Source organism: Cupressus sempervirens, chromosome 10 (genome assembly GCF_028749045.1).
Source record: "Cupressus sempervirens isolate cs-2001-9-10 chromosome 10, ASM2874904v1, whole genome shotgun sequence".
NCBI classification, from domain to species: domain Eukaryota; kingdom Viridiplantae; phylum Streptophyta; class Pinopsida; order Cupressales; family Cupressaceae; genus Cupressus; species Cupressus sempervirens.
The window spans coordinates 396296501-396309754 of NC_143127.1; the positions used below are offsets into that span (position 1 = coordinate 396296501).

General features: G+C 37.2%; 1 protein-coding gene across 1 annotated transcript in view; it reads left to right on the plus strand.

Annotated features, from left to right (window-relative positions):
- Positions 1 to 11288: 11288 nt before the first annotated feature.
- LOC149534344 (uncharacterized) overlaps positions 11289 to 13254 on the plus strand; it is a 59980-nt gene continuing 58014 nt past the window's right edge. Inside the window, exon 1 of the mRNA XM_089804703.1 lies at positions 11289 to 11823. Within this exon, the coding sequence (XP_089660829.1) occupies positions 11719 to 11823 (105 nt within the window). The 5' untranslated portion in view covers positions 11289 to 11718. The remainder of the gene's footprint in view (positions 11824 to 13254) is intronic.

The window sequence follows — 13254 nt, forward strand, 5'->3', positions numbered from 1 at the left end:
CACAACATGATGATTATAGCAGAGAGAGAGCCATCTACTATATCAGTAGAACCCTAGTTGGTTATGAACTCAATTACACTCCTATGGAAAAAGCTTGTTTAGCAGTTGTTTTCTCAACTCAAAAGCTTCGCCACTACATGCTAAGTCATACCATCCAACTAGTCTCCAAGATTGACCCTCTCAAGTATATGCTCTCCAGAACAGCACTTACAGGCCGTTTGGCCAAATGGGTTATGCTACTAAGTGAGTTTGACATCCAGTATGTGGACAGAAAGGCAATCAAAGGGCAAGCTATAGTAGATCACCTAGCTGATGCACCTCTAGTAGATGCATATCCTTTGCTCACAGAATTTCCAGATGAGCATATCTGTCTAATTGAAGAATAGCCCCCATGGAAGCTTTATTTTGATGGCTCATACACCTCTCATGGATCAGGGGCAGGAATATTATTAGTTACACCTCAAGGAGATTACATTCCAAAAGCCTTCAAGCTACAATTCCCTAGCACCAACAATATAGCAGAATATGAAGCTCTTGTAGCAGGATTAAAGATAGCTGCAGAATGGAATATCACTGAGTTACAAGTCTTTGGTGATTCCCAACTCATCATCAAACAAGTCTTAAATGAATATCAAACCAAAGATGAAAAGCTATTACCCTACAAAGAGCTAGTTGATCAGCTGACCCAGCATTTTACAAAGCTTCAGTTTACACAAGTGCCTCGAATGCAAAACAAGGCAGCAGATGCCATGGCCACTATTGGCTCGCTCTTGGAAATTCCCCAAGAAGCTACGTAGTATGAGTTTTTAGTTGAGCAGCTCCTCACACCTGCCTATGCGAATGAGGATTCAAACCGTGTTTGTATCTTGGTTGGTCCCCAATCCCCTTGGTACCATGAAATTCACGCTTACCTTAACGATGGTATCATATCCCCTCACCTCACACGTACCCAACGCCAGAACCTCATCTGAAAATCATCCTGCTATGTTATCATAGCCAATACCCTATATCGTCGGGGTTATCACAATACTCTCTCTCGATGTTTAGATGAAAATGAGGCCGCGATGGCATTAAAAGAAGTACATTCCAGACTTTGCGGTGCCCACACGAGTGGTATTGTCCTAGCACGAAAAATCCTTAGAGCAGGCTACTATTGGCCTACCATTGAAGAAAACTCTTGTGACTTTGTCAGAAAGTGTCTCCCATGTCAGCAGCATGCAAATCTTGTGCACGCTCCAACACAGGATCTACAGCCTATTGCACCACCTTGGCCTTTCGCTTGTTGGGGCCTTGATCTAGTTGGAACTATCACACCTCTCTCATCTGATGGACATAAATGGATAATAACAGCTACAGACTATTTCACTAAGTGGGTGGAAGCAGTCCCCCTAGTCTCAGCTACAGGAGTTCAAGTCTCCAAGTTCATCTTGTACCACATTGTTTGCCGCTTCGGCATCCCATCCACCATCTTCACTGACCACGGAGGTAACTTTGAAAATCTCAACATGGAAGAATTATGCACTTCCCTCCGCATCCATCACTGCTTTTCTAGCCCATATTTCCCACAAGGTAATGGCCAGGCAGAGGCAACTAATAAAACCCTCCTCAAAATCCTAAAGAAAGTTGTCAATGATTCCGGCCGTGATTGGCACCTTCAAATAAATCCGGCTCTATGGGCCTATCGAACTTCCTTCCGTACATCCACAGGCACAACTCCATACTCCCTAGTCTATGGTGCCAAAGCGGTATTACCTATAGAAGTTGAACTTCCCTCACTACGCATATCTTTGCGAGGGCAAATCTCAGATGAAGAATACAGAGTAGCTCGACTCACCCAGCTAGATCTCTTAGATGAGAAGAGACAACAAGCCTATGACCATCTCACGGTCTACCAAACTCGTCTCAAAAGGAATTTCAACAAGAAGTTGCTCCCACGACACTTTCAGCCAGGTGATATGGTCCTCAAAGAAAATATGAAAGTCCAAGCAGATCGAGAAAAGAAAGGCAAGTTTGAACCTACATGGCTTGGTCCCTATGTGGTTACTGCCTCCTTTGGCTCCGGAGCCTATCAATTATCTACACCAGAAGGAGAACTCTTGAATGATCCCACTAACATCATTCATCTCAAGAAGTTCTATGCTTGAAGATCCTTGGTATACCCAGCTTTTGAAAAAATACAAAAAAAAAATAGTAAAGAGAAATAAGCGTCCAATGGTAAAAACTTGGCAATTCAAGCACCTTGGATAGGTACCTTGGTAAAAACCTGGTAATTCAGGCGCCTTGTGTGCTAAAGACTAATCCATTATCTATCACTATCCTATCCCTCATCCATCCACCCACCATCCCATAAAACACCTGCTTGTTCCCTTGGTGTTCCAATCAAATATCCAAAATCTGATGGAGCTTGTCAATACCTCCTGTACAACTTGTAAATCTTGTACCAAAGCTTGTATTATACCTTGTAAATCTTGTACCGTACCTTGTATATATTTGAATCTTGTCCAAAGCTTGTACCATATTCCATCTTGTAAATGATCTTGTATCCTAGCTTGTATCCTATCACATGCACACACAGAATCCCATTTTCCTTAAGCTTTTCACAAACCATCTACCTATCCACCTATCAACTATTATAGACACCCCATCCTTCACAAACATTTCCATCTCACAAAAAACCAAAACATGAACAAACTTGTACATTTGTAACATATCTTGGTCTGTCAGCTTGTACATCCTCTTTAGCTTAGTATCATTGTATCTATCCGGCTTTCGTGTTAGTTCATCCTTGGTCAACATCTTGCACACATCGCACACCTTGGTTAGATATTCCAATGCATCCTTTAGCTAGATCTCCTGTCACCAAAGTGTTATCCTTCTTAGTTCAGCTTGCCAGACGCATCACTCATCCCGATCCATCAGCTTAGGTGCTCTCCGATAGGTCCTTGCAGGATATAGCTTTTCTCATGTCTAATCTTGGTCCGTTAGTACCTCGTCCTACCCATCTCGTTGGCAAACAATTTTCTTTTGGATTTTCACTTTCTTTTGATTTGGGATCTTCCCTTTTGGGTCTTGAAATATCTTTTCCAAGCAATCTCCTTGTTCCCTCCTCAAGGTTGCCATGATCTTCCATATCATGGTATGCTGCGAATGGGGCAATTAGAGCGTAAGGTCTTGATCAGGTCTTTTGCTTGTTTTCTTTTTCTGCTTGTGGGTTACCTAGTGTCGTTTCCACGCTGCTTCCTCTGGGATTCATGTGTGATACTGGGGCAATCCTTGTGTGTTTGTTTTGAGTCAGTTCGTCAGTCCTCTGGATAGTTGGTGAAAAGGCCTTGATGTTCTTGGTAACCTTGGCAATTAACCAACAGTCCTATAGCAAATCTAGTGCTCAACTACATGGTGGTACTTCTATTTGAAGTATCCCCTCGCTCAAAAAGCTTCAATGGATTCCCTTCATCTCCATTATCCCCCATCCATATCCTACATCTGTCGCTCCTACCCTAGCTTATGCATCAGTATCTCTTTGAATCACTCCTCACGCTTAGCTTTAGGGATCCACAATCCTAGTCTTAGGGATCCACCAATCAAATCAATCCACCAAGCCTCATCTTTCGAGATCCACAATCCTAGTCCTAGGGATCTCCGAAACCCATCTTCCGCCAATTTGACTCTTTGAAATCCTGTTGCATCAGCTATATCATTCTATCATCCATCTCCCTATCATGGATTCCTTTTATAACGCTCCGCTCCTCCATCTCCCCCCCCCCAATCCTAGAAAGTCTTAAGCTTGCTTTACTATTGTGCCTCTGATTTCCCTTTATCATTCTCCTTTAGTGAGAGTTTGAGCTAATTCAGCCCCTTTGCCAACCTGCGTCTCAGCTCGTCTCAATTTCTTGTAGTTTTCAAGAAGTCGTCGACCCTCATTTCTTTCCTCGCCGCCTTCTTGAGGGGGCATCATCTAAGTCTAGTCTCTCCTCTTCTTATCCGAGACTGGGGCAACCTTGTTGCTAAAACATCTTCCTCGTGTCGTCTTCATTCAAACTTCTTTGAAATAGTGTTGTCTCAACACTATGTCAAAGAGGGGCAAAATGTAGACACCTAAATTTGATTACACTATTTTAGTAATTCTATTTAGTTATCTAAAAAGGGCATTATTAATTAAATTTCTATTTAATTAATCCTTTGTCATCCCCTAGTTGATTAATTTAATTAATCATCTATAGTCCTAATTGATAAATCAAATAATCTATTATTTATCAATTAAATCCTATTCTTCTATCTAATTCCAAAAATCCTCATTTATTAAATAAATCTATTTGATAAATGAAATCCTCAAATTCAAAAACCCCTAACCTATCTCTAATCCTCCATTTAGCCTAATCCACCCCATCCACCCATACTAACCAAGCTTAGCCACTAACTCACCCTCCCTCATTAATGCCATCCACTTGCACATCTCTAACATCCCTAATCTAATCCTAAACCCAAGCCTAATCCACCCCCTAATGTTGTCACATTCATTAAACAAGTTTAAGACTTTCCTAATCCAAACCAAAGTGTCCCCTCAAAAAACCCAACCACTAAGTCATGAGTGCTCTTACAAAACATGAAGACTCTTACAAGCCCACTCATGACTCTTACACCCATCTTCCACACTCTTCCCTCTTCCACACTCATTCCTCTTACATCCCTCTTACATACTCAACCCCACTCATCATGCCTTTAACCAACCCTTTACCTTACCCTCTCACACTCATCCTCCTTGTGACAAGTGTCACCTTCCCATTGGTGCTAAACAAGCACAATCCATGTGCTCCCCTTTGAGTGCATCTTAGCCCTCCTTAAGCCTTCATCCATCCTTGCATCTAAGCCCTCCATCTCTCCACCCCTTAGCCTATAAATTGAATCCCATCCCAAGCCATTTCATCAACAATCTTTGAGCTAAAGTTACCATGCTATTTTGAGAACCAAAGCCATCAATATTACCCTTATAATGCCAAATTGAGAGCTCACAAAGCTACCAATTTGCCATTACCCATCTCCATTGAAGCAACTTTTGAGCACCTTGAGCATACATCCACAGCAAAAGGACACATCTACAGAATCAAGAAAGCATGGATTGTTTTCTCTTGTGAGGTTTGCACTTCTTGTTTGCTTTCTTTGTCTAAGCATATATGTGAATTTAGTTTTTGGTTTGTGAATGTTTACTTTATTTGTTAATGTTCTTTGCACACTGATTCTGATTCTACAGGTTGAGTTTGGGAGATGGTTTTATATTGCGCATATTCCTTGGATTAGGAATGGTTATTCCTTGGTTTAACAATGGTTTATGAGTTTGATCTTCTTGTGAGAGGCTTGCATCCATGATTATTTATACAGTATGGTTTGGGTGTGGTTATGGCTTCTTGGTTGGGGTTTTATGGAGGAGATCTTACTTGCACAATTTACATTTAGAGGTGTATATAGAAGGACATGATACATGCTATGATTTGTTTGGTTTCTCTTTGGTTTCAGTTTTCTTCCTGGATGTTTAGTTTCACTTACATTAGATCTGAGATTGGTTGGAGATTGTGATCACTAGTTTGTGTTCATGTATGTCATGTGAGAGATGACATGGTTATTTCCTTATCTCTTTCCTTTGTTAGTTTTGGAGAACTTGGGAGAGTTTTGGAGACTTGTCATGAGAGTTATTCTTGCAAGTTATTGGTCTTGTATTGTGGATGTCCTTTGTACTACATGGATTCACTTCTATGAGATGTTGTGAGTGGATTGTTTACAGATTTGTCATTATCTTTTACAGTGGGAGCTTCTTGGTAAATATGTGATGGGCATTTCCCTTGAGGCTTGTGATTATAGGTTGCAGATTGGATATATTGATGTTGCAAGATTCACTTGGTATACCTTGGAGGTGTGGATAGTTGGATGGGTTTGGCACTTACTGTGGGTGTTATTTTAGCTATGAAGTTTTGACAACTACAGATACATGTGATTACCTTTGGATCAGATGTTTGTGCTTGGCATTTCAGTTGGTACATAATTTTATGATTTTTTTGTGACAGGTTGGGTGGCTTTCTCTTTGGATGACTTTTATGCATGTCTAGTGGCAGTGACATAATAGGAGGTGGGATCATTTATGTTTGAGATGTGGAATACTTTAATTTTTTTGTGGGTACTAGGATGAAGCACATGGCATACTTTGATTCATGATGGTGGATGTGCTAGGAGGGATTGCTTCTTTGTTCATTTATGTGGCTATAGATTGACTCTATGCACTATATACAGCAAGTAGAAGATTGTTGAGATTATGGGTGTTGCACACATTGCATAATATCATTATATTGTATTATTTTATTTTATTATGTAATGTTGTACCTAGGAGCACCTAGATGGACTTGCAATATGTAAAGATTCCCATAGGATATACTTGATGAGTTGTATCGTAACATTGTGATAATATTTGATGTAATTATTTAATATTAGGGAAAATAATTTAAATGTCCAATATTAAATGTGGGGTCAATAGGTTAGGTAGCACATGGTTAATTTAATACCACTTAGTGGTTTTGTGGGACTTGCTACTATATGTGCAACCACAATGGCAGTTGTAGAGACAAGACAAAGGGAAAAAGGAGAAAATGAAAGTCGAGCAAGACAAGGCTTGATAAGTTAGTCAAAGGGAATGTTTGTGAAGGTTGGAAACATGGCATGGGATGTGTGAATTCATGCCTGTTCACATGGATTGCTTGGTTGTAGCTATGACTTTAAAGGCTTCCATAGTTGTATTGCAATGATGTTTTTGTTGAATAATACATGGTGATGGATGCATTTGGAGGCTAGATTTTTTCCTCAATGAGGGTTTCCTAGGGTATATCTTGTGTCACATTTTTTTGGGTATGTTCTCTATTCTCTTCCAAGTGATTGTGATTGCATTTTTATTTTAGATCTATCATGGGTTATGTGGAAACAATAATAGTTTGGTTGTAAGTTTCCTTGCAAACCCCAACACCAACTACAAGATAAAGATGGTTCTTCATGGCTCTAAGATCACTATCTTGATTCTTGACAAGGGATAATCCTCGGTTAATATGAAAACTTTGTAATCTCTTCTAAAGGAGTACCATGTAATATTGATGTACTTTATATTATTTTCTAACTTTTGTATCTCTTGATAAATTGTAAAAGGGGGCATGCCCCCTTCAAAACTTCAGTCCTAGGCAGATGCATTCATATAGGACTTCGGTCCTAGGGTACACTAGGGATTTTCTTTACCTCATTCTTTTTCTCCGATGCCTGCACTTTTTGTAAATATTTCAATATTAATAAAAATTGGGCACTTTCTTTTTTGTCTTTTTTGGTTTGACTTTGAGGCTTGTGGTCTTGTTCTTTGGTTTTAGTTTCTGGTCTTATGATTGTGTGTTGGTAATTGGTAGCTTTTTCCCTTTGGGGATTTTGATTTGTTTGTAATTGTATCTATTTTTAGGTTTTAGGTGCTTATAAAACATGGTTGTTATGTTGGTACTAAGGACACATCTTTTATGAATGCTTAATTTGTATGGGGTTTCAAGTCCCCTCAAAACCTATTTTTACTTAATCCAAAAAAATTGGCACTTGCCTCTTATTAATTTTTTAAAAAATGATTTCAAGAAAATAAAATCATTTGTAGTAAGGAAAACAATTGAGCTAGCATCTAATTACTAAAGCTTGAAAGTTTGACAGAGCATTCCCAACGAATATTTGTAACAAATTTTTATTTTAATTGGTTTGTAGATACCTGATCTACCTCTAAACTGATTGTAAGGATAAAATTTTCCCATAATTATTGTTTTTAAAGAGAATTTTCCAATAGGTGTCGATCTATCAATGAATCATTCTAAAAGGTATTAATTAGTTTTCCCTAGTATATCCTATGATATGTATCTTGTGTCAGTGGTCGTGACACTAAGCCAATTGCTCGACTATCAATGAAGCTCAAGCTCGGGCATTGATCTTCATATCACGGTGAAGGACTGAGAGTTGCACTTCTTGAGCTCAATGATTTGTCTGCCAATGCTCAACATGACATTCATTACATTTCATAGATAATGGTGCTTGTAGGGTTGCATGTGCATTCCTAGTCAAGGATTGAGGTGTGTGAATTGACTTAGTTCATCCCTTCATGTTCCAAATCAGAGGAGGACCTAAGGCCTCCACAAAATGTCAAAAAATGTTCATTGTTTGCCCAAAGGCAACATGCATGTCACCCTTTTTTCAAATTGATATGCCAAATATCTCTACTACAAACATGTGCCAATGAGCCTGCGTGGGTTATCAATGCAATATTGCGAAGTTGTCTATTTTGTTCAAAATTGTTGTCCTCAAACTTGGATTATATCTCTCCCATTTGGATTTTCCACCCTATAGTCAAAGTCACTACCTATGGAGTAAGATTATTGCTATAGAAGTGGGGATTCATTGTTATTGGAGAAAGACATATCACTACCTAAAATGATGAAAAAATTGCTTTCTAATCTTGGGAATATCAAAGGCTATATTTGGGAATTTCATTGCTAATAGTAGAGTAGAACTTTGCTCTTCTTGATTCAAGATTTTATAGATGTAAAGGGGATTTATATTTGTATTGTGGTTGAATTTTAATGAATATTAATAAAATTAATATTTATTAAGAATGATGGGTTTTTTTCATTATTGGTATTAAGTACTAGTTTATTTAATTTTATACATGACAATGAGATCTACTTGAAAAATACAATATTATTATTTTATTACTAAACACTTTGTGCATTATTGTGCACAAGACTCTTACATGAGCATTTTATAGCTAAACAAGACCTTAGTAAACACTTGTATTTTATTACACATCTGAGATTGAATTTCTGATTTATCTATTGGGTGTATTGGGTGCTTTTTTGGCAATGTTCATATGGGAGTTAAGTTGGCCTTAGGAATGAGGCACTAGTGACTTGAGAATTTTTACCTTTATGGTGACATGTGTGCAACAGTATACGTGTTAATGATGTGGTTGTCTTTTTAATTTTTCTCATCCAAAATTTGATCAAGTGTACTGTGATGTGTACTTTTAAGAGCATTAATGATATTATGGTTTGAGGACCAGTATGTGATCTTATTGTTGCTTATCATAGTTTTATGATTATGATGGCCCATAATGATTTGTGAGCTCAGGGGAGGTTATCTTGGTACATCTTAATATAATGGCTTAACATAGGGGTACAAGACCCAAAGTGTCCAGTTGTAGGATAACCTATCATAAGTTTGTTAGTAAGTGATAGCTTAGTAATTAAAATTTGTGGCACACATTAAAAATATAATGAGTGATATCGACTCACCCATGTCTTCAGTGCTTCTATAAGATAAGGATGAGAATGAGATGATACCTAGAGAGCAGGTTTGAGTAGTATTCCTCATCTTTATGAGAGGGTATTTTGGTTCCACATGGGTCATGTTAAGGGTTTGAGGTCTCCAGTAACCAACCAAGGGTAACTCAATGCTCAAGGGTCTATGGTCTAGAGAGAGACCAATCTAGGGTAACTTAAGTAGTTGATCATGTGATGACACTCCATAATATGTAGCCTAAGTCTACTCAATAGATTTTACATTTGCCTATGGTGGCTGTTATTTATTTGGCAACTAATATTTATTTGGCAGTTGTTATTTATTTCCTAATAGATTTTGTATTGGAAATTGGTATCTGGTAGTTGGTTTTGGTATGTGTTATTGCTATTATTACTTGTTGGTGGTTTGATATTTGTTATCTTTTCTTTATCATTAGTTGTGGTATCCCTTGAGATAGAGAGTTTTCATAATCCCTTGCGTGTTATTGATTTTGTGGTTGTTATTTGAGTGAACCTCGATGTTACTTCCTCAACATTGTGGGAGTGGGCCATTTAGATTCCACGTCATCAAGTAGTATCGATTCTATTATTGTTGAGATCTAATGAACTTGCACAGGTGCTAGATGATCATTGTTGCAGTTGTACCATTCTTATTTATATCACTTGGAGACTTGCTCTTATCCTAAATTGATGTACCTATGTATCATGTACTTTGTATCTTTGTGATCCCTAAGGGACAATGTATTATATTGTATTGTATTTGGTTTATCATTACATACCCTACAATATGTGTGGTGGATGTTTATATTATTGGATATAACTTGTGATATCATTTGTACTTTATGTATTCATTTATGAGATTGTGTATTTAATATTTCTGCATGGGTGTGAACATTGTATTTATGTTTGAATCTAATTAATAATACTTACATGATGTGATTCTACATTGCGGAACCCTTGAGAAATGTAATTCGTTTTGATTTGCATTCATGTGTATGTAACTCATTTTCATTATATTGCATTTTGCATTGTATCAATGATTTTGTATAAACTTTTGAGGAAAAAAATTATTCAACAAACTTAGTAACATGTTTAGATTAATTTCTCTTAGGTTCCTTAGCAGGGTGTTACAATCAACCCCTAAAACCCACGTTGCCAACTTGGATGAAGCATTTACTGGACTATCAATGTGAGAGACTGTGCATATTTTCTAGCAATCATAAAAATAAATTGTCGGAGGATAAAAACTTCAAAGTGAGACATTAGGATTTTATGTGGGGAAGTCTCCTCATAGGTTGCCTATCAACTAACAAGACTAATTTTCAGTAGCATGAGTTTTATTTGTTATAATGCTTGTAGAAAAAAATAATGACATCTATGCATTTAATTAATACTTCCATCAAATACATACAATCTATTTGTTTATTTGAATTCTTAGTCTAATATTTGCAAAGACATTTTCCACTTTTTTATTTAGAATTTTCATTCCATGTATGTTTAACAATCACCCATATTTGTCCTTTTATAAAATGGTAACCTTCCTTTATATACCAATAGAAAAATAATTATATCTAATGTAAGTATTTTACATGAAAAATACAATCTCCATAAATTATTATATAATATTTTTTTTTTCAAAATGTCTCTATAGAATTTTATAACTATTTAAATGTTAAAATTTAATTGTATGAAAAACTAATAATATCTCATATTTTACATATATTTTTAAAAATATGATTATGCTACTAGATACCTCTAAGATATTTTTGAATTTTTTTTTTACAAAATTTTTCTCCACCACCAATAGTATATTGAAATTTTAAAACTCCTATTTTAAAGGTAAAATGGGTAAAGCCAAAGTACTTCCCTGAACCTTTTATTAAACCCTCGGCGTTTGAAAATAGGTAGCTATATCATCCCCAAGGTTCCCAAAAATAGGAGGCCGGACTTCAAATTGGCCCCAAAATCACAACTTAGGACGAGCGGTGGAGTCCGTGCGGATCTGTAAGCCTCATTTAAACTGTTTGTTTTCGTCGACCTGTGAAGATTTTTCTGTACGCGTAAGGTAGAAAGGGAAGAGGCCAGAGACACAGCGTCTGTGGCTGTGCAGATTTTAAAAACTGAAAGAAAAAAAGAGCGCACAAATGCGAGGCATAAACCCAGAAGGCGCATTTCTAGGCCGAGCCAGGGTTTTAGCCTAGAAGGGAAAGAGCAAGGAGTGAAATAATTTGTACTTGACTTTGGCGGGCTTTGCATTCAATGAAGAGAGTAGTATATTGGTACCGTTGTTGGTAGCTGGACTCGAACCCTAGACTTTTGGACGTTTGTTTATTTGTTAATTGCCGTGAAACCCTAGACTAGAAAGGGTGCCATGGCGTTAATAAGTGAAAAAGATGTCGAGAGGAGGCTTTTACAAGCAGGGAAAAAACTCGAGCGTCCGCCTCAGTCGAAGGATGAACTTCTCAGCATTTTAGAGGTAAGCCCTTCACGTGAAAAAATGATACCCCAGTATGTTTTATTTTTTTAATTCCTTTATCTTTGCGGAGTATTTTTTATATGCATATTTCGGGGAATTGAATAGACAGGGTCATTTGCAGTACCTTATTTTGATTTCGTGTTGAGTATGTTTAGTTCAAGGTAGGCAACCCTTGTTTTGGGGTTCTTACCGTAATGGAAAATCAGGGCTCAGGTGGAGTCCAATTCTTTGGATTGTGCGATGTAGTTTTTTTTCTTGTTCCGGAATGACAGGTGGGGGCGTTTTAGGTTTTGTTTTCATTTTCCCTTTTAGCCACTGCGGGAGCATTCATTTGCATTAGTTTCTATGAACTCGAAGTATCAATTTCTCCAAGCTCAACCAAGATTGAACTCTCGAAGTTTTCTTTGAGGTTGCTTATGAGTGCGATATTTTATTAAAATGTATGTATGTTTTTGGGATTTGAACCTGGAACTCTGTCCAGAAACCAAAATGATCTGCTACTTCAGCTCATCGGAAACGCTAGTATTCTCTTCTTTCTCGTTGCTGCATCCATTTTCTCGAATTTGTTAGATCCTGGCAGTTACCATCTTTTGCCACAAATTACCTGGTAACCATCTTATGTTTCAGGCTTGCTAAAATAAATGTAAGATACTATCTCGAATTTAGCATGAACAGCCACACTGAAATGGGATCATGCTTATTAGTGTTTAAATGTAAACTGGTGTTTTTAAGTTAGAAAAGCTTCGACTCCTCACTCTTTACTATTTTGCAGACACCCTGAAAAGGGGATCATGCTTATAAGGATTTGAATACAAGCAACTGCTTCAAATGTTTGAAAAGAAGTGCTCCAACTTTTTACTGTGTGCTATTTGAGGTTTGTGTTATGTTCAGTATCAAATGAGAGGAATGAAAAAATGTAGCTTGGAATTTTTTAGAATAGCTGTGACACATGGTATATTGGAATTGCTTTGCTTTTTCACCTTAAAGTGATACTTGTATATTTGTGAAAGGTTAAAGTGATTTTTAAATGTCTGTTCCGCTTAATATATGTTGATTTTTACTGTATTCATTTTTTTCTGCAAAAATGGAAATGTAGTGGTGGGGATGCCACTAGCTAGCTTTGAGGAATACTTCTTTGGAAAGACATTAGTAGTATTCCATTTATTTGGAATATACAAAAAATTACGAATGTAAATCAAATTTAATTGCTCAATTTCAAAGTGAGAAAAAATTCACTATCTCCAAAAATGCCTAAATACCAAGGTTTCTAGGAGACGGGGAGACTTGGAGGTCTCTAGTACTGGTACTGGTATGGCTGTTTTTCAAAAAAAAAGGTGACAGGGATACTTGGAGACGACAACTGTTTAATAGTTTAAAGAGTCAAATACAAAATACAAAATAGTAAAATTGTAAACCTAAAAGACCAAAGTA